This window comes from Scyliorhinus canicula, chromosome 4 (genome assembly GCF_902713615.1).
Source record: "Scyliorhinus canicula chromosome 4, sScyCan1.1, whole genome shotgun sequence".
Classification (NCBI taxonomy): Eukaryota; Metazoa; Chordata; class Chondrichthyes; order Carcharhiniformes; family Scyliorhinidae; genus Scyliorhinus; species Scyliorhinus canicula.
Genome location: NC_052149.1, coordinates 125,920,472 through 125,945,360, shown reverse-complemented (window position 1 = coordinate 125,945,360; position 24,889 = coordinate 125,920,472). Strand labels below are relative to the sequence as shown.

General features: G+C 50.8%; 1 long non-coding RNA gene and 1 gene segment (V, D, J or C); one reads left to right on the top strand and one right to left on the bottom strand.

The window, feature by feature from the left end:
- LOC119964976 lies at positions 1-13,693 on the bottom strand. The gene is made up of 3 exons (XR_005460403.1): positions 13,387-13,693; positions 12,843-12,935; positions 1-417 (listed from the first exon to the last, which is right to left on the bottom strand). It is a non-coding gene; the product is annotated as an uncharacterized LOC119964976 (long non-coding RNA).
- Positions 11,741-19,112, top strand: LOC119964963. The segment is given in 4 exon segments: positions 11,741-12,235; positions 12,422-12,717; positions 13,144-13,177; positions 18,265-19,112. Coding segments are annotated over 4 exon segments (708 nt in total).
- The last annotated feature ends 5,777 nt before the right edge of the window (positions 19,113-24,889 follow it).

Here is a 24,889-nt window from a genome sequence, read left to right as displayed (position 1 = left end):
TTTGTAAGTTTATTCACAATTACTTTTTATTTATAACAAGGACAAATATGAAATATGCAGTAAACACAGTTGCTTAATGACATGTTAGCACCGGACTCCTCCTTTAACCGTCCCACCCTCCACCCACACACACTAGACAAACAAGCACAGAGGGGTGGAAAGGAGTTACAATAATAAGCCTTCAGATCAAAAGATAAGAGTCCTTGCTTCAGATGATGAGTTCTTTAATGTACTTTCTTCACAGTATGAGTGTGGATTAACGTTGCTGAACTACAGCTCGCAATTATCTTCTTTGCCGTTCAGCAGTAGACCTTACTCACAGCTTTTCCAGCCCAGGCGCCTGGCTTCACATCAGCCTTTTCTGCAGCGAGAGCTGATTCCCAAAGTGGGCATTTGGTGAGAATTTGGTGGTTATTTCTGGAACAAAGTGCAAAAAAGATAAGTTTTATCTCTCACCTTCCATCGCGAAACTGAAACCACATTAGGTCTCTGAGCCATTTCAGTGGGAACAGATCCAAGCACAACCTGTTACCGGGCAGAACACGGCCTTTTGGGGTCATTTATTGGCCACCAGCCAAATCGTTCAAATCGAGTCATCACTGACACTGGCCAATCTGCAATCAGCAGTCTTTTCTGGATTCTTCTGTTCAAATTAAAGGCACAGGCCACTTTCCTTAAAGAGACAGGTCCATAAGTTATCTATGGATTAAAGATGTAATAGCAAAAATAAAAGAAATGGGAAGTAAAGGAATAAACAGGAAGGACATTTACAACAGCCTTGGTTCAAACATGGACAAAAGAGCTGAATGCCAGAGGTGAGGTGAGAGATACCAAAAGGCACAAGTCAGGAGTGTGATACTCTCTACTTGCCTGGGTGCGTGCAGCTCTAACAACACTCAAGAAGCTCGACACCATCCAGGACAAAGTAGCCGCTTGATTAACAGCCCTTCCATAAAACAATCACTCCCTCCACCACCGACGCACAGTAGCTGCTGTGTGTACCATCTACAAGATGCCCTGCAGAAACTCACCAAGTTTACTCAGGCAACACCTTCCAAACTCATGACCTCTACCATCTGTGGTGGTATGACTAGGAGGTTTACGGTACCTCAGAGCAGTGCTGCCATTGGTGCAGAGGTCTCGCTGCCCATTGGCTCAGGCAGGTCATGTACCTCTCTGCCAATTGGCTGAGGCTAGTCATGTGACTGCTCGCCGATTGGCCGAGAGGCCGGTAGCCCCTCCTACGAGGCGGGGTATAAGAACCCGTAACAGCCAGCAGTCGGCCTTTCTCTGTAAGTCGACTGCCGGGCACACAACTAGTTAATTAAAGCCTGATATTTGGAACTTCTTCACGACTCGAGTCCGATTGATGGCACATCAATTTAATGAACTAGAAATTTGAAATGGAGCTTCGGATCAAGCCAGACTGCCTCCGCATCAGCCCACATGCTACAAACGTGTCAGCAACTTTTAAACATTGGCTGGCGTGCTTCAACAGTTACCTCACCACTACGGACAGCCAACCCACAAAGGAGCAGAAATTCCACATCCTCCACTCGTGCTTGGGCACCGCCGTTCACTCGATGATTGAGGACGAACAGGACTATGACGCAGCCATGGATCTCCTGAAAGGACATTTTCTCAGGCCTGTAAATCAAGTCTATGCGCGGCACCTCCTGGCTACAAGGCAACAGTTCCCCGGTGAGTCCCTTGATGAATTCTATCGGGCCCTCATTGTCCTGGGGAGAAACTGCGTCTGCCCGCAAGTTACTGCGGCAGAACACACTGAACTGCTAATCCGGGATGCCTTCGTCGCAGACATGCAATCTTCTCAAATACACCAGCGGCTGCTGGAAAAGGACACTTTAAGCCTCACTGAGGCACGGACCCTCGCATCCTCTCTGGAGGTTGCCGACCGAAAACGCCCTCGCATGTGCCCCCGGCCGCGCGGCAGCCCCTTGGGCAACGTGGCATGCAAACCCCCTCTCCCCTGCCGATTCCGACCCCCCCCCCCCAGGCCTGCGCTGCAGGGTGCCCCGATAAGTTCACGGGGCCCCGCTGTTATTTCTGTGGCCAGGCCAAGCACCCCCGCCCGCGCTATCCGGCCCGCTGCGCAGTCTGCAAGAGCTGCGGTAAAAAGGGCCACTTCTCTGTTGTCTGCCAGTCCAAGTCGGTCGCTGCTGTTCCGCGCAGCGACCGCAGATAACTCCCCCCCCCCCCCCGCCAAGGCCCCGGGCGGCCCACAGACCTCTCTGCCCCCGCTCCCAGCCACCACGAATGACCCACGGACGCCACCATTTTGGGGCACTGACGCCACGTGCGGGCCCCGGGTGCCTCCATCCTGGGGCCCCGACTCCACGTGCAGTCGACGGGCGCCGCCATCTTGGGTCAGCATGGAGGACCCCACCGGTGAACACTCCACGGGAGAAGACGACTCAGAACTCCTGCCACGACTCGCTGCAGTGACACTGGACCAATCGCGGCCCCGCACGCTCTCCACGGCGACTACGCAAATTTTCCTCAATGGACACGAAACGAGCTGCCTACTAGACTCCGGGAGCACAGAGAGTTTTGTCCACCCCGATACGGTAAGACGCTGCGCGCTCCACGTTCACCCGGTTAAGCACAAAATCGCCCTGGCTTGAGGTTCGCACTCCGTCCAAATCACCGGTTGCTGCGTAGCGGACCTCACGGTCCAGGGGAGGGTTTTTAAAATTACAAACTCCTCGTCCTTCCCCGTCTCTGCGCACCGGCACCTTTAGGACTGGATTTCCAGTGCAACCTGCAGAGCTTAACCTTCAAATTCGGCAGCCCTATTCCCCCCCTTACTGTCTGCAGCCTCGCGTCCCTCAAGGTGGACCCCCCTTACTTGTTTACGAACCTCACCCCGGATTCCAAGCCCGTCGCCACTAGGAGCAGACGATACAGTGCCCAGGACCGGACCTTCATCAGGTCCGAGGTCCAAAGGCTGCTGAAGGAAGGAGTCATTGAGGCCAGCAACAGTCCCTGGCGAGCCCAAGTGCTGCTGGTTAGGACTGGGGAGAAAAACTGGATGGTCATTGACTACAGTCAGACCATCAACAGGTTTACGCAGCTGGACGCGTATCCTCTCACCCGTATCTCCGATCTGGTTAACAGGATTGCGAAGTACAAAGTCTTCTCCACGGTGGACCTTAAGTCCGCCTATCACCAGCTCTCCATCCGCGCGAGTGACAGAAAGTACACTGCGTTCGAAGCGGATGGGCGCCTCTACCACTTTCTAAGGATTCCATTCGGTGTCACAAATGGGGTCTCGGTCTTCCAACGGGAGATGGACCGAATGGTGGACCAATACGGTTTACGGGCAACCTTCCCGTATCCCAATAATGTCACCCTCTGTGGCCACGACCAGCAGGACCATGACACCAACCTCCGTAAATTCCTCCGAACCTCAAAACTCCTTAACCTCACATATAATAAAGATAAGTGCGTGTTTCGCACTGACCGTCTAGCCATCCTCGGCTACGTAGTGCGTAACGGAGTGATAGGCCCCGACCCCGAACGCATGCGCCCCCTGATGGAACTTCCCCTCCCCAACTCCCGCCAAGCCCTCAAACGCTGCCTGGGGTTCTTCTCATATTACGCCCAGTGGGTCCCCAACTACGCCGACAAAGCCCGCCCCCTCATCCAATCCAACACGTTTCCCCTGTCGATGGAGGCCCGCCAGGCCTTTAGCCGCATCAAAGCGGATATCGCAAAGGCCACGATGCGTGCTATCGACGAGTCCCTCCCATTCCAGGTCGAGAGCGACGCGTCTGATGTAGCTCTGGCGGCCACCCTGAACCAAGCGGGCAGACCCTTGGCCTTCTTCTCCCGGACCCTCCACGCTTCCGAACTCCGCCATTCCTCGGTGGAAAAGGAGGCACAGGCCATAGTTGAAGCTGTGCGACATTGGAGGCACTATCTGGCCGGCAGGAGGTTTACCCTCCTCACAGACCAACGGTCAGTGGCCTTTATGTTCGACAATGCACAGAGGGGCACGATCAAGAACGACAAGATATTGCGGTGGCGGATCGAGTTGTCCACGTACAACTACGATATCTTGTATCGTCCTGGGAAGCTCAACGAACCTCCTGATGCCCTATCCCGCGGTACCTGTGCCAGCGCGCAGATTGACCGCCTCCGCACCCTCCACGCGGACCTCTGCCACCCAGGGGTAACCCGCTTCTACCACTTCATTAAGACCCGCAACCTGCCCTACTCCATTGAGGAGGTCAGGACCGTGACCAGGGACTGCCACATTTGCGCAGAGTGCAAGCCGCACTTTTACTGCCCCGAGCAAGCGCATCTGGTAAAGGCGTCCCGCCCTTTCGAACGTCTTAGTATGGACTTCAAGGGTCCCCTCCCATCCAACAACCGCAACATCTACTTTCTAAGTGTGATTGACGAGTACTCCCGCTTCCCTTTTGCCATCCCCTGCCCCGACATGACCACGACAACCGTCATCAAGGCCCTCCTCTCCATCTTCTCCCTGTTCGGTTACCCCGCGTACATCCACAGCGACCGGGGGTCCTCCTTTATGAGCAACGAACTGCGTCAATTCCTGCTTAGCAGGGGCATCGCCTCTAGCAGGACGACCAGTTATAACCCCCGGGGTAACGGTCAGGTCGAGCGGGAGAATGGTACGGTCTGGAAGACCGTCCTACTGGCCCTACGGTCCAGACATCTCCCGATCTCCCACTGGCAAGAGGTTCTCCCAGACGCCCTCCACTCGATTCGGTCTGTCCTCTGCACTGCCACGAACCAAACACCTCATGAACGTCTTCTTGTTTTCCCTAGGAAGTCGTCCTCAGGATCCCCGCTCCCGACCTGGCTGGCCACCCTCGGGCCCATCTTGCTCCGGAAGCATGTGCGGGTGCACAAGTCCGACCCGTTGGTGGAACAAGTCCAGTTACTCCACGCCAACCCGCAGTACGCGTATGTGGAGTATCCCGACGGTCGGCAGGACACGGTCTCCCTTCGGGACCTGGCACCCGCCGGTGTGCGGCCACAACCCCCAGCACCAACACCCCCCCTCCAGTCTCAACCGCCCCGGCGCCCCCAGCGCCCCCGCAACTCAGCGCACAGGAACCCCTCCCCCGGCCAGAGCTCCATTCGCACCGACCAGGGGTACGAACACAGGACCACGACCGCCGCTCCCGGAGTCACGCACGACCACCGACCCGACGTCACCGGCACCGCTGCGACGGTCCAGCAGAACATCGAGGGCGCCCGTCAGACTGATCGAGTCGATCTGACGTTCCACTGGACTTTATCGGACTCTTCGTGTTGTTCAGTGTTCCCACGTACAAAGTTGCACGTCTTTTTTCTTTCTTTCTCGCTTTCTTTTTTGTTTTGCTTATCCCTCGTTGTTCAGAAGTGAATTGTGTATTGCTGTTCTGTTGCACATTGTCGCGGGCCAGTGGGCAGCCACCAGATATCCCGGTACACCTCATTCTCTCTAGTCAGACCACCAGTCCGACGCCCCCACCCCCCCCCCACAACCGCACCCCCCCCACCCCCCCCCCACCCCCGCTTTTCTTGCTCCTCCTCTCTCCCCCCCTCCGGCTTCTTTCTCCACAAGGGGTGAATGTGGTGGTATGACTAGGAGGTTTATGCTACCTCAGAGCAGTGCTGCCATTGGTGCAGAGGACTCGCTGCCCATTGGCTCAGGCAGGTCATGTGCCTCTCTGCCAAGTGGCTGAGGCTAGTCATGTGACTGCTCGCCGATTGGCCGAGAGGCTGGTAGCCCCTCCTACGAGGCGGGGTATAAGAACCCGTAACAGCCGACAGTCGGCCTTTCTCTGTAAGTCGACTGCCGGGCACACAACTAGTTCATTAAAGCCTGATATTTGGAACTTCTTCACGACTCGAGTCCGATTGATGGTACATCAAAGAGAGACATCTAGAGAGACAAGGGCAGCAGATAAGTGGAGCATCATCATCTGTAAGTTTCCCTCCAAGTTACTCACCATTCTGACTTGGAAATATATCGCCGTTCCTTCACTGTCACTGGGTCAAAGTCCTGGAACTCCCTCCCTAACTGCACAGTGGATGTTCCTACACCAAAGGGCCTGCAGCGGTTCAACCACCTTTCCAAGGAGAATTAGGGATGGGCAATGAAAGCTGTTCTGGATCGTGACCCCCAAGTCCCAGAAATGGAAACATTTTTAAAACTCCACCCTACTTCCCTATTTTGTGTGTGGCATTCTGGACCCTCTCAGCAGGATATTTGACTGCAAGATCCATCACCATTTTGTCCACTTTTGTCCTCACCCGGAATCTACTCGCAACCTGAATTTATCTAGCGCCTTAATGTGTAAAAACATCCCAGGATATTTCACAGAGAGGCAGTAAGAGTAGCGGGGAAGGGGTTGGGGGGACCTTAGGAAGATTGATAAAAGGCTGACGTGAACAGATGGAGTTTGATGGAGAAAAGAGAAGCCAGGAGAGGGGGAGAGATTAAAGGTCAGAGTTCAGAGAGCAGGCCCTAGGCATCTGAAAGCTCTGCTGCCAATGGTGGGATGAAGCAAACAGCGATGGGCAGGAGACCAGAGTCAGAAGATGGAGGGGTGAGGGAGACAATGTGAGTCTGCAGCAGAACACAAGGGTAGGGAGGAATGACGCTTCCATGAAGGTAATTGGAGGACAGAGATTGTGGGTCAGTGAGGTAAGGGGTTACAGTTCAGTGAGGTCTGGGGTAATAGGTCACAGGCACCCGGGAAACATGGGCGGAATTCTCCCCTACCCGGCAGGGCGGGGGGGGGGGGGGGGGGGGGTCCCGGCGTAGCGGAGTGGCGCCAACCACTCCGGCGTCGGGCCTCCCCAAAGGTGCGGAATTCTCCGCCCGCGCCAGAGTGGCTCCCGCTCCGCTGACTGCCTTTGGCGCCACGCCGCCCGGCATCGGGGCTGGCCGAAAGGCCTTCGCCGGTCGGCATGAGTCCGCGCATGCGCCGGAGCATCAGTGGCCGCTGACGTCACCACTGGCGCATGCGCGGTGGAGGGTGTCTCTTCCGCCTCCTCCATGGTGGAGGCCGTGGCGGTGGCGGAAGAAAAAGAGTGCCCCCACGGCCCAGGCCCGCCCACCGATCGGTGGGCCCCGATCACGGGCCAGGCCACCGTGGGGGCACACCCGAGGTCCGATTGCCCCCCCGGACCCCAGTTTAATCTCAAGCATTTTCAGCATGCATGTCAGTATACAAAGTCTCCAGAAAGTAAAAACACACTGCAAAAATGCACAACATCTGCCCACTCAAACTACAAAAATGTTGCATTTATAAAAATTGATAAAAATATTCCTTTCAATTGTACAAGTGACAGGAAATTAGCAAACTCTCCAGACTTGGACAAGACCCCAGGGGCCCGCCCGTGCCACCAATCCCGCCGGAACAGAGGTGGTTTAAACCACGTCGGCGGGAGAGGCCTGACAGCGGCGGGACTTCAGCCCACCCCGGGCCGAAGAATCGCAGCAGGGGGCCCGCCGACCGGCAGGGCGTGATTCCCGCCCCTGTCGATTCCCGGGTGGCAGAGAATTCCGGCCACGGCGGGGGTGGGATTTACACCGGCCCCAGGCAATTCCCTGACCCTGTGGGGGGTCGGATAATTCCGCCCCAGGTCAGTGAGGTTAGGGGTAACAGGTCAGTGAGGTTAGGGGTAACAGGTCAGTGAGGTTAGGGGTAACAGGTCAGTGAGGTTAGGGGTAACAGGTCAGTGAGGTCTGGGGTAACAGGTCAGTGAGCTTAGGGGTAACAGGTCAGTGAGGTCTGGGGTAACAGGTCACAGGCACCCGGGAAACAGGTCAGTGAGGTTCGGGGTAACAGGTCAGTGAGGTTAGGGGTAACAGGTCAGTGAGGTTAGGGGTAACAGGTCACAGGCACCCGGGAAACAGGTCAGTGAGGTTAGGGGTAACAGGTCAGTGAGGTTAGGGGTAACAGGTCAGTGAGGTTAGGGGTAACAGGTCAGTGAGGTTAGGGGTAACAGGTCAGTGAGGTCTGGGGTAACAGGTCACAGGCACCCGGGAAACAGGTCAGTGAGGTTAGGGGTAACAAGTCAGTGAGGTCTGGGGTAACAGGTCAGTGAGGTCTGGGGTAACAGGTCAGTGAGGTTAGGGGTAACAGGTCAGTGAGGTTAGGGGGTAACAGGTCACAGGCACCCGGGAAACAGGTCAGTGAGGTTCGGGGTAACAGGTCAGTGAGGTCTGGGGTAACAAGTCAGTGAGGTCTGGGGTAACAGGTCAGTGAGGTCTGGGGTAACAGGTCAGTGAGGTTAGGGGTAACAGGTCAGTGAGGTTAGGGGTAACAGGTCAGTGAGGTTAGGGGTAACAGGTCAGTGAGGTTAGGGGTAACAGGTCAGTGAGGTTAGGGGTAACAGGTCAGTGAGGTCTGGGGTAACAGGTCACAGGCACCCGGGAAACAGGTCAGTGAGGTTAGGGGTAACAGGTCAGTGAGGTCTGGGGTAACAGGTCACAGGCACCCGGGAAACAGGTCAGTGAGGTTAGGGGTAACAGGTCAGTGAGGTCTGGGGTAACAGGTCAGTGAGGTTAGGGGTAACAGGTCAATATACATTAATGATATTAACAAAAGATTTGCATGCAATATCTCTAAATTTGCAGACAACACTAAGCTGGGTGACTGTGTGCCGTGAGGAAAATGCAAAGAGGCTGCAGGGTCACCGAGACAGGCTGGCTGAGTGGGCAAATACTTGACAAATGCAATATAATGTGGGTAATATGAGATTATGCACTTCGGTGGCAAAAGCAGGTAGACAGATTACTCTCTGAATGATGGCACTTTAGGAAAAGAGGAAATGCAACGAGACCTGGATGTCATGGTGGAACGGTAGCTGAAGGTCGGCATGCAGGTACAGCAGGCGGTGAGGAAAGCTAATGGTATGCTGGCCTTCATGGCAAAGTTATTTGAGTATAGGAGCAGGGAAGCCTTGCTGCAGTTATACAGGACCTTGGTGAGGACATGCTTTGAGTAATGCGTGCAGTTTTGGTCTCCTGGTTTGAGGAAGGACATTCTTGCTATTGAGGGTGTACAGCGAAGGCTAATTCCCGGGATGGCAGGACTGAAGAAAGACTGGGCTTGTACTGGAGTTTAGAAGACTGAGAGGGAATTCATAGAAACATATAAATCCTAATGAGACTGGACAGGCTGGATGTGGGAAGAATGTTCCCGATGTTCGGGACGTCCAGAACAAGGGGTCACAGCCTGAGAATAAGGGGCAGCCATTCAGGTCTGATATGAGGAAGAGCTGCTTCTCTCCGAGAGTTGTGAACTTGTGGAATCCTCTACCACAGAAAGCTGTTGGGTTCAGTTCGTTGGATATATTCAAGAGAGAACTAGACGTGGCCCTTGCAGCTAAAGGGATCAAGGGGTATGGAGAGAAAGCAGGAGTGGAATTCTGAATTTGCATAATCAGCAATGATCATATTGAATGGTGGTGCAGGCTTGAAGGGCCGAATGGCCCACTCCACCTATTTTCTATGTTTCAATGTTTTCATGAGGTTAGGGGTAATAGGTCAGTGAGATCAGGGGTACTGCTGGGGTAACAGTTTGTGCGTGACAGGGTACAGACCCACTGCATTTGGGACAGGATGGGGAGTGTGAATAAAGGAAGCCAGGAGAGGATATCAGAATAATAGAGTTAGGAGGCGGGACAAGCCGGGATAAGGGGTTCTGTGCTCAAGGGGCTGATGTAGTGTAGAGACGGACAATGTTGTGGATGTGGTGAATCACACTCCTCTTAATTCACACTGTTGTTATATGACGTGTTGTATTCATGTAAGCTCGGTATACGAGCAGTTGCGCGGCTCTGCCCATAGGGAGAGATGAGGAGTTTGTACTGGGCTCCACTCTTGGCTCCGCCCATGGTTCCGCCCATGGCTCCTTCCACTAACCGGAAGTATAAAGCTTTGCAGTCGTGAGCCTGCCTGCCAGTTCATCACGTCGCAGGCAGCCTCTGTTGTAAGACTATTAAAACCACTGTTCACTTCCAACCACGTGTCTCATGAATTGATGGTCACATCAGTGGATATGGAAATAAGGGACCTCCGTTATGGAGAGGATGTGGACTTGAAGCTCAGAGGAGGTCCAGTGGGAAGGAGGCCCATGTTTACTGATCCCTATTGGAGGGTCCAGTGGGAAGGAGGCCCATGTTTTCTGGTCCCTATTGGAGGGTCCAATGGGAAGGAGGCCCATGTTTACTGGTCCCTATTGGAGGGTCAGTGGGAAGGAGGCCCATGTTAACTGGTCCGGATTGGAGGGTCAGTTAAGACATGGACACCATGGTCGATAAGGAGGATGGTTCCTTTATGTTGTAAATGTGTGGTTATCCAACCCTCATCCCAGTTAAACACCAGGACCCCAGAGACTGACCATAGAAGGGGAAGGAGGGGGGAAGGGATCTGAATGTGCTCTGAATGGACAGGATGCATCAGTGACTCAGTCTCTGTCCCTCCAGCTCACACTAATGGGGTGAGGATCTCCTCTCTCTGCTGGGCCTTCATTAAATATTGTGTCTGAACCAGTACCCAGTGAGAATATACAAACAGCACAGAACTACCCTTAATCTGACAATAATCTGTCAGTCTGACTGAGCAAGGCTGCAGCATGGTCAATGTGGGAAATGGGGCCTTACTTCAGAAGATATGCTTCTGGGGTCAAGAGTTAACCTCCATTGTTGACGCAGAGCAGAGGAAGATTTATCCTACATTTAACTGTGATCCACCTGGGAGAGTGTGGGAAAGAGAGAGCGAGGAGCAGACTGTGACCGAGAGAGAGAGAGGGAAGCATTTAACTGTGATCCACCTGGGAGAGTGTGGGATAGAGAGAGCGAGGAACAGACTGACAGAGTGAGAGAGAGAGGGAAGCATTTAACTGTGATCCACCTGGGAGAGTGTGGGATAGAGAGAGCGAGGAACAGACTGTGACAGAGAGAGAGGGGGAAGCATTTAACTGTGATCCACCTGGGAGAGTATGGGAAAGAGAGAGCGAGGGGCAGACTGTGACAGAGAGAGAGAGGGGGAAGCATTTAACTGTGATCCACCTGGGAGAGTGTGGGAAAGAGAGAGCGAGGAGCGGACTGTGACAGAGAGAGAGAGGGAAGCATTTAACTGTGATCCACCTGGGAGAGTGTGGGAAAGAGAGAGCGAGGAGCAGACTGTGATAGAGAGAGAGGGGGGGGGGGGGGGGGGGGGGGAAGCTTTTAACTGTGATCCACCTGGGAAAGTGTGGGAAAGAGAGAGCGAGGAACAGACTGTGACAGAGAGAGAGAGGGCAGCATTTAACTGTGATCCACCTGGGAGAGTGTGGGAAAGAGAGAGCGAGGAACAGACTGTGACAGAGAGAGCGAGAGAGAGAGGGAAGCATTTAACTGTGATCCACCTGGGAAAGTGTGGGAAAGAGATAGCGAGGGGCAGACTGTGACAGAGAGAGAGAGAGGGAAGCATTTAACTGTGATCCACCTGGGAGAGTGTGGGAAAGAGAGAGCGAGGAACAGACTGTGACAGAGAGAGAGAGAGAGGGAAGCATTTAACTGTGACCCACCTGGGAGAGTGTGGGAAAGAGAGAGCGAGGGGCAGACTGTGACAGAGAGAGAGAGGGAAGCATTTAACTGTGATCCACCTGGGAGAGTGTGGGAAAGAGAGAGCGAGGAACAGACTGTGACAGAGAGAGAGAGGGAAGCATTTAACTGCTGCACAAGTACTTAAAGTGTTCCAATCTCCAATAATGACACCAGTTACAGAGATCAGTTGGAGAATTGCAGGACGATGGAGAATGGTACAGAGAGATAGAGGGATACTGAGAGAGAGAGAGAGAAAGAAAGAGTGAGAGAGATGGACAAAGAGAGAGAGAAAGGAAAGAGAATACATAGAGACAGTCAGAGACAGGGAGAGTCAGAGGCAGAAACTGGGAAACTGACACAGAGGAGAAAAGAGACAGGAAGAGAGAGAGAGAGAGCAGAGACTGAGGGACAGATACTGAGGGAGGGAGTGAGTGAGAGAGAAGAAGAGGAAGTGAAGGTGCTGACGTGGTGTCTCTGCCTCATACCATTTACATACTGAGGAACGGGCAGTCAGACTCTCACAGGCTGCAGCTTTATAAAGCAGAGCCCAGTGAAGGGAGAGTTTATCAGTAACCAGGCACAGGGACAGGAGCAGACACCATGATTTCAGCCATCCAGCTGATCTGGCCTCTGGCATTCTGCATCGCAGGTACAAATCTCTCTCCTTCCACCTTGAATATTTTCCTGCTCTCCATTTCAATCCAATTCTACTGACTTGTGATTGAAGGGAAAATGCTGAAAGCAGAGGAACAGTCAGTGTCTCCAACAATATCTCATTGTACAGGCTCTTTCTGTGACAGTTCTTACTTCATTCTGTTTCTCTATTACCCCTCAGGTATCAGTGGAGACATCATCATGACCCAGTCTCCCCCGGTGTTGTCATTGAGCCTGGGCCAGACTGCGACCATCACCTGTACGGCCAGTCAATCTGTTAGCAGTTATGTTCATTGGTATCAACAGCGAGAAGGTCAGAAACCGGCTCTGCTGATCTACAATGCAGCAACTCGATTCACAGGAATATCCGACCGATTCACCGGCAGTGGATCTGGAACACAATACACCCTGAAAATCAGCAATGTGCAGAATGAGGATGTCGCTGATTATTACTGTCAGCAAGGAAGCAGCTGGCCTCTCACAGTGACACAGAGCCTTACAAAAACCCCAATACACACAGCCCCACCTCCTGTACTGACACATCCCAGTTTTATGTAATAGAGAATAAACACAAAAAAGGAAACTGAACAAATGATTCTCACCGTCCACTACACACTCCAGTCCCTGTGGTGTCCACAGCTCACTGAAGGCCTCAAGTTTCCATCTTACTCTCCATGTCCACATATGAAGAGCAGCTGAAAGATTTATTGTCGAAAAGTAGAATTCTCAACTCTCCCAACAAACACAGAGACATTGAGAGAAACAGAGCGAGCGAAAGAGTGAGAGAGAAAGACAGTAGTGAGTGAGAGACACAGTGAGAGACAGAGAGAGGGTGAGAGTGAGTGAGTGAAGCAGAGAGCAGAGGTTCTTGTACAGCCCCTGCACTGGAAGCTGTCAGTGTGGCTTACGTTCGGTAAAGGAACCAAGCTCAGACTGAGTAAGTAAACCCCAATCCTCCGTTATTAACCCTTTCAATACTGAAACTTTCTCAAACACAAATGCTGAATAGTTGAAGGTGTTAGTGGGGAGCTGCAGTGAATGAAATGGTTCATTGAAGAACACTGTAGAACAGGGTGCCCAGCTGTATTTCTTTAGTTCCATTCCCCCCTTTAAGCAGCAAGATATAAGTAAGCAGCTTTTACCCACCGTGTGGAGGAGATCTGGACGTTTGCAGACTGTGTTCACATTCCTGGACCATGGAGTGAGATCACTCACTAGACTCCTGTCTGTCTGCGTGTGACAGACACGGGCAGAGTTTGATGTGAGCTCTGGCTCCCTGTCACACTCTCTGATATAACTGATCACAGCAGCAGCAGCAGCACAGTGAGACACCGAGGTCCCACTTCCCCCAGCTTTAACTCTGCTCTCTCCACTCCCTGCTTATCTCTTAGCAAAGTTCTGATGACAAACAGGTCCAGCAGGGCTCACAATCCAGTGGCTTCAGTGTTCCAGGCTTTTGGGGAGACTCTCAGTTACTTTCTCTTTGGGTCGAGTTCAGTCCGATATTTATCCCTGATTCAAAATTCCTCCAAATGCTCATTGACTCATTGCTGTTTTGGATCTTGCTGTGCACAATTGGCTGCAAAACATTTGAGGACAACATCAGGTGGTTCAGATGCTACAGAGATGCAAATCTTTCTTTAACTTTGGAGATTCCTGATCCTGACCCTCGCCCATTGTTCGCACACTCTCAGCCTCCAAAGAGCAGGGGGTTATTAGGAGCAATGACCCTGTCTGACCCCCGGACACTGAGGCTAATTGTAGCCTCACCCTTGACCTCAGCCCAGTGCTGGGCGGCAGGGTTTGAAATTAAATCTAGAAACTTCTGTACTGACCTCCGATCAGAATCCTTTGTGAAATGTGTTGCTCCAAGTCTGCTCCAATGTTCTGGGATAAAGTTCTCCCGCTCTGTGTGTGGTTTGTTAATGTTCAACCTGTTCCCCCAAAAATTCTGATCAATAGTTCGAGCTTCCTGACCGGTTAACAGTCTTTTGAAGGGACATTGTGTCTTTAAAAACTTATACTATTAGCAATTTCAGTGCTAGATGGCATGGTGGTGCAGTGGTTAGCACTACTACCTATGGCACTGAGTGCCCGGGTTTAATCCCGGCCCCGGATCACTGTCCGTGTGGAGTTTGCACATTCTCTCCGTGTCTGCGTGGGTCTCACCCCCACAACCCGAAGACGTGTAGGATAGGTGGATTGGTCACGCTAAATAGCCCCTTAATTGGGAAAAATATGAATTGGGTACTCGAAATTAAAAGAAACCATTTCAGTGCTGAATTTGTAGTAACCTTCTTTACAAATGTTTAGATAACATTCCAAAATGATTTAACCAATTTAACAGCAAACCTTTAACTCCTGACACTGAACCAATTTGAAATCCAATTTTCAATTTTCCCTTTGATTCCATCAGCTTTTAATTTTCAGACACGTCTGTTGTTGGAGAACTGTCAAAGTTCTTGGAAAGCCCATGTTGTCAACATCAAACTCCCTCCCCTCATCAACACTCCTCGTTCCCTCTTCAAAAAAGTCAATCAAGTTAGTCAGACAGGACCTTCCCTAAACAAATCCATGTTGACTGTCCTTGATCGAACTGTGTCTCTCTCAATGATGATTCTAATTTCTCTCAGAATTATTTCCAATAATTTCCCGACCACTGAGGTTAGACTGACTGGTCAGTAATGACTCAGTCTGTCCCTTCCTCCCTTTTTAAACAACGGTACAACATTATCACTCTTCCATTGCCAGCTTTGTCTCTCTCATTTGTGAAAACTGATGTCAATTATTCATTAAGAACTATCTCCATGTCTCCCAACTCCACACACAAGTTAACTTTTTCTTCTCTTAATTGCTACCACAAATTCATTTTGCAATTTTGAAATTTATTTCTGTGATGTGGGAGTTTTTGGTTGGACCAGCGTTTATTGCCCATCCTTCATAGCCTTCAGAAGGTGGTGGTGAACTGCCTTCTGAATCCGCTGGTGTCCTTGCGGTATAGATACACCAAGAGTGCTGTTAGGAAGGGAGTTCCAGGATTTCGAATCCGTGACAATGAAGGAATGGTAATATGTTTCCAAGTCAGGATGGTTAGTGACTTGGTGGCCAAGTTCCAGGGAGTGCTGGCCCCAAGACCAGGATTCTCCGAGCCTCCGCGGCTAAATGGCGCTCGGTGCGGTGGCGCAGAATGGGGCCTCAGACCCGTGATTGGGTCCGACGCTGGGACGTGATTCTCCAGCGACCGGAGATTCGGCGGCAGTTACATGCGCGCGGTCAATGCGACACCAGTCAGGGACCTTTGAAAGAGGCCCCCGCGGCGATTCTCCACGGTTGACCAGCCGAGTTCCCGCCGATGTGGTTCATATATGGTTGCAACCGGCGGGAGCTCGGCGTCGTGGCTGCAGTGGCCGTCCTGGTGGAGGGCGGGGGGGAATCAGTCGTCTGGACGGGCCTCCACGACGGCCAGGTCCGTGATCGGGCCTCCACGACGGCCAGGTCCGTGATCGGGCCTCCACGACGGTCAGGTCCGTGATCGGGGACCACCATCGGCGGGCCTACCTTGTGGGGACCTACCTTCTTCCGTGCCGGTCTGCTGTGTTGCTCTGCCATGTTGTGCAGTGCTGGCGTGGAAGCGGCCGCCACATGTATGTAGGGACCCGCGGCCAGCAGTGCAGAGCTGCGTACGGCAGCTGGAGCAGTGCAGAGTAGTCCAGTGCCGTGCTGGCTCCCTGTGGGATACAGAATCGCTGGACCAAGACACCCATTGATGCCGGCGTGAAGCACTCCGGTGTTTATGCCGGCGTCAACACTTAGCCACGTTCCTGGAGAATCCCGACCCATGTATCTGCTGCCTTTGTCCTTCTAGATGGTCGTGGTTGTGGGTTTGGAAGCTGCTGCCCAAGGAACCTTGGTGAGATCATGCAGTGCATCTTGTAGATGGTACAGACGGCTGCCACTGTTCATCAGTGGTGGAGGGAGAGAATGTTTGTGGGTGGGGTACCAATCATGTGGGGGTTCTTTGTCCTGGATGGTGTTGAGCTCTTTGAGTGCTTTTGAAGTTGCACTCATCCAGGGAAGTGGAGAGTATTCCATCACACTCCCAGCTTGTGCCTTGTAAATGGTGGATAAGCTTTAGGGAGTCAGGAGGTGAGTTACCTGCCACAGGATTCCTTATCTTTGACCTGCTCCTGTCGTCACAGTATTTATATGGTTAGTCCAGTTCAGTTTCTGGTAATTGTAACCCGCAGGATGCTGATAATCGGGAACTTAGTGAAGGTACTGCCTTTGAATGTGAAGGGTTAATGGTTAGATTCTCTCTTGTTGGAGATGGTCATTGTCTGGCACAAATGTTACTTGCCAGTTGCCAGCCCAAACCGGGGTTTTGTCCAGGACTTGTTGTAATAGGGCAAGGTCTGCTTCAGTGTCTGTGGAGTTGTGAATGGTGCTGAACATTGTGCTGAACATTGTGCAGTCATGAATGAACATCCCCACGTCTGACCTCATGACAGAAAGAAAGTCATTCATGAAGCAGCTGAAGCTGGTTGAGCCTCGGAGCCTCCCCTGAAGAACCCGTGAGTAATGTCCATGGTGGCAGAGTGGTTGGCACTTCTGCCTCACAGCGCCGGAGACATGGGTTCGATTCCAACCTTGGGTGACTTTATGGATTTTGCACGTTCTCCCGCTGTCTGCATGGGTTTTCTTTGGGTGCTCCGGTTTCCTCCCACAGTCCAAGAAAATTCAGGTTAAGTGGATTAGCCAGGTTAAATTGTGACTTAGAATCCAAAGGTTAGATTGGTCTGTGGGGATTGGCCGGGGGAGTGGACCTGGGTGCGGTACTGTTTGGAGGGCTGGTGCCGACTCAAAGGGTCAAATGGCCTCTTTCTGCACTGTAGGGATTGTGTGGATGTCCGAGGACAGAGATGACTGACCTCCAATATTCACAGTTATCTTCCTTTGTGCTGGGTATGACTCCAACCAGCGGAGAGTTTTCCCCCTGATTCCCATTGACTCCAGTTTTGCTCGGGCTCCTTGATGCCAAACTTGGTCAAATGCTGCCTCGATGTCAAAGGGCAGTTACTCTGGCCTCACCTCTGGAGTTCAGCTCTTTTGTCCATGTTTGAACCAAGGCTGTAATGAGGTCAGGAGCTGAGTGACCCCAAGACTGAACGACACTTGATAGCAATGTTGATCATCCCTTACTGATGATCGAGAGTAGCCTGATGGAGCAGTAATCGGCCGGGTTGGATTTGTCCTGTTTGGTGTGTGCAGGACAAACCTGGGCAATTTTCCACGTTGCTGGGTGAATTGTTTTTTAAATGTATTCATTGGTGTGGGTGTCATTTTCTGGGCCAGCAGTTATTGCCCATCCCTAATTGCCCTCTAAGTGGCTGCATTTCAGAAGTGTTTTCCCAGATGTCAACCAAATTGTTGTTAGCCTGGAATCACATGTAGGCCAGACCACGTAAGGACGGCAGACTTCTTTCCCAAAAGGACATTAGTGAACGAGATGGGCTTTTACAACAATCAACAGTCATTTCAGGGTCATCATTAAACATTGAATTCAATTTTTATTGGATTCAAATTTGGCCATCTGCTGTGATGGGATTCGAACCAGGGTTCACCGAACAGAAAAAATAAATAATAATAACGTAGAAGTCATTTTGGCAAATCCCAGTTTTGTAAAAGTGGCCTTTCCCCAATTTAAAACTTTTACTCTTGGTTTATCTTTACCCTTTTCCATAACTACTCTAAATCTAACTGAATTATGATCACAATTACCCAAATACTCTTCCACTGATACCCCTTCCACCTGCCCAGATTTAATCGCGAAAACGGTCCAAAACTGCCTCTTTTCTTGTTGGGATTTTTCGGTACAGGTTAAAGAAGTTCCCGAGAATGGATTGCCAGCAATCTAGATCATCTGCACAGACACATACACTGACATTGATTTGATCCCAGGTAATCGTCAGGAAGATTAAATCCTTTATAATGGTAGAGATTTAAATTCCTTTCCCTCTCTTTCAGGCCGTGAGAATTCACAACCCACACTCACCCTGCTGCCCCCCTCCCTGGAGGAGGTCAAGACCAAGAACACTGCCACCCTGGTGTGCCTTGCCAATCACTTCTATCCCGATGAGCTGGTGGTGGAGTGGAAGAAGGATGGTGCAGCCATTTCAGACGGGGTTCAGACCAGCAACTACCTGCGAGCTTCGGACAACACCTACAGTGTCAGCAGCCTGCTGACCCTCTCTGACTCTGCCTGGGAGTCCAACGCCAGCTTCTCCTGTGCCCTCACCCACGTGAGCCTCTCCTCTGCCCTCAGCAAGAGCATCAGGAGATCAGAATGTGCGTAGAGTGTCAGAGACAGTCCACAGAGGAGACACAACTTTAAATAGAACAGGGGTGAGCTGGGAGGGCAAAGGTCATTGTCAGCACTGAATTACAACTCTCTCCTTCTCGGGACTGAGGCACTACTGAGGGTCAGGGGTTAAGACATGTTTTTGGGACAGTGCAGAGGGATATTTACTCTGTACATAATCCCATGCAGCATTTGTCCTGGGAATGTTTGATGGGACAGTGCAGACTCATGATGCCAAGTAAAACCTCTCTAAGATGCTGAAGACTGTCAGCTGTACCAAAATAAAGTGACCCCTGAAGTCTCTACTTCAGAAAACCAGACCTCCTTCCTGCTCACCCTGCAGTTACAATTTAAGGTTTAGTCACCATTTAAAAGGACAGCATTCTCATGTCATTGAGAAAATCTCCATATTTTCCCTGTGAATTTCTCCAGCTTCCTCTGGCTGGGCTGTTTATTCAAGTCTTTTTTCTGACAATGTAAATCTGTAAAAGGTAATAAACATTAAGAATATTCAGTCTGTGTCTCGTGTGTGCTTTGGAAATGTTCCTCCTCCCCATCAGCTGATTGGCTACATTTCAGCAAGTGATTGTCATGATTGGCTAGTTGGCCTGTCAATCAATGACACATTGGCAGAAGCTTGGATTCAAAGACAATTATCAATCATTTTAAAATGATCAGTTTTATCTGGAATATCTGAGTTGAAAGATTCAAATCAGAAAAGAGACTGAAAGTTTCTGGGATTAAATCATCACAATCACAATTCTCCAACCCATATTCCCCACCTCCCCCTTGACCAAACCACCTCACGTGGTCTCACTATTCCCATAGTTTCAATCACAGATAAGACCATCTCTGATCACGTCCTTGTATCACTCCCCACCCACATCCCCCTTCCACACCCCAACCCTACCCCCTTCTGTATCCATCCCTGGAAAAACCTATTCCCCATTTCACTTCCAACGGCACCTTCAAAATGCCAACTATCTGTCTCTGGCCCTCCGATCACCACAACATTTCTGCAGCCACTGATTTACCCAACCTCACCCTCACCTCCACCTTTGATATCCTCGTTCCCAATAAAACCGTTCCTCTCTCTCACCCTGACCGTTCCCCCTGCTACGGCCTCATCTCCACTCACTTAATCCAAGTGACTTGAAAGGATATGATGGAGAACTAGTTTATCCATTAAAATGATCCCAGACTCGACTCCAACAGCGGCTCTGAAACTGGATCCAATATTTAAGTTTATTTGTCAGACTCTGCGGAAAGAATTATTTCCTCCAGGAGTGGTTGCATGAAGAAATGGAATTTGGTCATTTCAATACAAAAGTTTAATATGAATACAATACTAGCTGTTAAATTTCACATGCTAAAATAACAGCTCACACTTACCCCTTAAACAACTCAATTCCCATTAAACAACAAGAAAAGAGACACACAGCGCTCAATCCATCTGAATGTGGGAGAATTGTGGACTCTGCCCCAGGCAGATCAGAATTCAACTCCTCTCTGCAAAGTTTCTCCAAATAAACATTGATCCTGCACAACTTTACAAAATGTCTCTCTGCCTTCCGTGGCTCCACACAGCAATGACCTCGTCGACATAATCTAAAAAAAGCAAATTATGTCTGCAGGCTGCAAAGCACAATGGCCGGGTTTCTCCGCGCCGAAATCACGCTCGGCACAGGGACAGAGAATGGAGATCGGGTCTGACGGCGGGATGTGAACCTCCGCCGACCGGAGAATCAGCGCCAGTCACGTGCACGCGGTCAATGCGGCGCCGGTCAGGGACCATTGAAAGAGGCCCCCGTGGCGATCCTCCACGGTCGACCGGCCGAGTTCCCACCGACGTGGTTCACGTATGGTTCCACCTGGCGGGAGCTCGGCGTCGCGGCTGCGGTGGCCCTCCTGGTGGGGGGGGCAGGGGGATCAGTCTCCGGCGGTGGGGGGGGGGGGGGGGGGGAGTCCTCCACAACGGCCAGGCCAGCGATCCGGGGCCACCAATCGGCGGGCGTGCGCGATATGAGGGGCCTGGCCTACTGTGGTGGTATCCACCTATATTAAAGGCTGATCAGAACTCATTTTATATTAAATCATATATTCACTTTATATTAAAAGCTGATCAGAGCTGATGCTCTGTAAAATCATCTATTTAACCCGATATTAAAAACTGTTGTTTGATCAGTCCATTATCAATGTAAACCATTACTTATCGCAAAAATGTTTTTTAATATGTATTATCTTTGTAAGAGTCCAGATGCAGTGAACTCATTAAGTCTCATGGCCTTGTCTGGAAAAAAGCTTCGCCAACTAAGGGAGGTTATTGCCTGTCTAGTGGCCTTGTCACTAAGGGGGGGTTATTGTCTGTCTAGTGGCCTTGTCACTAAGGGAGGTTATTGCCTGTCTAGTGCCCTTGTCACTGAGGGAGGTTATTGCCTGTCTAGTGGCCTTGTCACTAAGGGAGGTTATTGCCTGTCTAGTGGCCTTGTCACTAAGGGAGGTTATTGTCTGTCTAGAGGCCTTGTCACTAAGGGGGGGTTATTGCCTGTCTAGTGGCCTTGTCACTAAGGGAGGTTATTGCCTGTCTAGTGGCCTTGTCACTAAGGGAGGTTATTGCCTGTCTAGTGCCCTTGTCACTAAGGGAGGTTATTGCCTGTCTAGTGGCCTTGTCACTAAGGGAGGTTATTGCCTGTCTAGTGGCCTTGTCACTAAGGGAGGTTATTGCCTGTCTAGTGGCCTTGTCACTAAGGGGGGTTATTGCCTGTCTAGTGGTCTTGTCACTAAGGGGGGTTATTGTCTGTCTAGTGGTCTTGTCACTAAGGGAGGTTATTGCCTGTCTAGTGGCCTTGTCACTAAGGGGGGGTTATTGCCTGTCTAGTGGCCTTGTCACTAAGGGAGGTTATTGCCTGGCTAGTGGTCTTGTCACTAAGGGGGGTTATTGCCTGTCTAGAGGCCTTGTCACTAAGGGAGGTTATTGCCTGTCTAGTGGCCTTGTCACTAAGGGAGGTTATTGTCTGTCTAGAGGCCTTGTCACTAAGGGAGGTTATTGTCTGTCTAGTGGCCTTGTCACTAAGGGGGGGTTATTGCCTGTCTAGTGGCCTTGTCACTAAGGGGGGTTATTGCCTGTCTAGTGGTCTTGTCACTAAGGGGGGGTTATTGCCTGTCTAGTGGCCTTGTCACTAAGGGAGGTTATTGCCTGTCTAGTGGCCTTGTCACTAAGGGAGGTTATTGCCTGTCTAGTGGCCTTGTCACTAAGGGAGGTTATTGCCTGTCTAGTGGCCTTGTCACTAAGGGAGGTTATTGCCTGTCTAGTGGCCTTGTCACTAAGGGAGGTTATTGCCTGTCTAGTGGCCTTGTCACTAAGGGAGGTTATTGCCTGTCTAGTGGCCTTGTCACTAAGGGAGGTTATTGCCTGTCTAGTGGCCTTGTCACTCAGGGAGGTTATTGTCTGTCTAGTGGCCTTGTCACTCAGGGAGGTTATTGCCTGTCTAGTGGCCTTGTCACTAAGGGAGGTTATTGTCTGTCTAGTGGCCTTGTCACTCAGGGAGGTTATTGTCTGGCTAGTGGCCTTGTCACTAAGGGAGGTTATTGCCTGTCTAGTGGCCTTGTCACTAAGGGGGGTTATTGTCTGTCTAGTGGCCTTGTCACTAAGGGAGGTTATTGCCTGTCTAGTGGCCTTGTCACTAAGGGGGGTTATTGCTTGTCTAGTGGCCTTGTCACTAAGGGAGGTTATTGTTTGTCTAGTGGCCTTGTCACTCAGGGAGGTTATTGTTTGTCTAGTGGCCTTGTCACTAAGGGAGGTTATTGCCTGTCTAGTGGCCTTGTCACTCAGGGAGGTTATTGTTTGTCTAGTGGCCTTGTCACTCAGGGAGGTTATTGCCTGTCTAGTGGCCTTGTCACTCAAGGAGGTTATTGCCTGTCTAGTGGCCTTGTCACTAAGGGGGGTTATTGCTTGTCTAGTGGCCTTGTCACTAAGGGAGGTTATTGCCTGTCTAGTGGCCTTGTCACTCAGGGAGGTTATTGTTTGTCTAGTGCCCTTGTCACTAAGGGGGGTTATTGCCTGTCTGGTGGCCTTGTCACTAAGGGAGGTTATTGCTTGTCTAGTGGTCTTGTCACTAAGGGGGGTTATTGCCTGTCTGGTGGCCTTGTCACTAAGGGAGGTTATTGCCTGTCTAGTGGCCTTGTCACTAAGGGAGGTTATTGTTTGTCTAGTGGCCTTGTCACTGAGGGAGGTTATTGCCTGTCTAGTGGCCTTGTCACTAAGGGAGGTTATTGTCTGTCTAGTGGCCTTGTCACTAAGGGGGGTTATTGCCTGTCTGGTGGCCTTGTCACTAAGGGAGGTTATTGCCTGTCTAGTGGTCTTGTCACTAAGGGAGGTTATTGCTTGTCTAGTGGTCTTGTCACTAAGGGAGGTTATTGCCTGTCTAGTGGCCTTGTCACTAAGGGATGTTATTGCTTGTCTAGTGGTCTTGTCACTAAGGGAGGTTATTGTTTGTCTAGTGCCCTTGTCACTAAGGGGGGTTATTGCCTGTCTAGTGGTCTTGTCACTAAGGGAGGTTATTGCCTGTCTAGTGGCCTTGTCACTCAGGGAGGTTATTGCTTGTCTAGTGGCCTTGTCACTAAGGGAGGTTATTGCTTGTCTAGTGGTCTTGTCACTAAGGGAGGTTATTGTTTGTCTAGTGGCCTTGTCACTAAGGGAGGTTATTGTTTGTCTAGTGGTCTTGTCACTAAGGGAGGTTATTGCCTGTCTAGTGCCCTTGTCACTAAGGGGGGTTATTGCCTGTCTCATGGCCTTGTCACTAAGGGAGGTTATTGCTTGTCTAGTGGTCTTGTCACTAAGGGAGGTTATTGTCTGTCTAGTGGCCTTGTCACTAAGGGAGGTTATTGTCTGTCTAGTGGTCTTGTCACTGAGGGAGGTTATTGCCTGTCTCATGGCCTTGTCACTCAGGGAGGTTATTGCCTGTCTAGTGGCCTTGTCACTAAGGGAGGTTATTGCCTGTCTAGTGGCCTTGTCACTAAGGGGGGTTATTGTCTGTCTAGTGGCCTTGTCACTAAGGGGGGTTATTGCCTGTCTAGTGGCCTTGTCACTAAGGGAGGTTATTGCCTGTCTAGTGGCCTTGTCACTGAGGGAGGTTATTGCCTGTCTCATGGCCTTGTCACTCAGGGAGGTTATTGCCTGTCTAGTGGCCTTGTCACTAAGGGAGGTTATTGCCTGTCTAGTGGCCTTGTCACTAAGGGAGGTTATTGCCTGTCTAGTGGCCTTGTCACTAAGGGAGGTTATTGCCTGTCTAGTGGTCTTGTCACTCAGGGAGGTTATTGCCTGTCTAGTGGCCTTGTCACTAAGGGAGGTTATTGCCTGTCTAGTGGCCTTGTCACTAAGGGAGGTTATTGCCTGTCTCATGGCCTTGTCACTAAGGGAGGCTGCTGCTGGGCAAGAGACCTCGCCAAGAAGGGAGGCTGCTGTTTTTCTGGAGATAGCTACCAGAGGTATCAACCTCGTATATTTAGAAACAGGTGCCCCGTTAGGCCTCTCTGAAACTAAGGCCTTGCCAACTAAGAGAGAGATTGTTCTTTGTCTCGAAATAACTGTGGGGAGTTAACTTGTTTTTTAGAAGCAGGGGCTATGCTAAAACTCCCCTCAAACTCCCTAGCTCTCCCTGAGTGTAAAAACAATATAAATATTCAAGCAAAAGCTGCCAAAGTTCGAGTTTCGCTTGGAGAGCTGTTTAGGATATTACTGGGTGTTTCAACTGCTATCTCGACTCGTAGAATTCTGCTTGTGATTGAGCATCGAATTCCGAGACAACTACTAGTCGTTGTGAGTATGAAATGTTTGTAGCTTAATCAATTATGTAGTTAAGAAGGTCACAGGCTAACTCATCACGTGTCCTGTATCTGTCAAACTGTATCATTTATCAAAACACTTGTATTACCCTTTTATCTTCAAATAACTTGCGTATATATTTTGCCGTACAGATCCGTGTCTATTTTAATAAATAAGAGTGACATTTAACTAAGACTCATCATATTCTCACCCTCTGAGGCTATCTGGAGGGTCACTTTCCCATGCCTAGCTCTCAGGAATTAGAACTATTTAGTCACGTTAAGGATAAGATAGTCATCTAAGGCACAGTCTCTCCTGTACACCAAAGGTAATGAACGCAAGGTGTTTCCTCCAAAACCCATTCCCATCTTTCCCGGGACTTGTGTTTCAATCCCTCCAATCAAGTTTCTGCCCCTGTCATATTACAAAATGGTTCTTCTCAAAGTGACAAATGACACTGTGTGTGA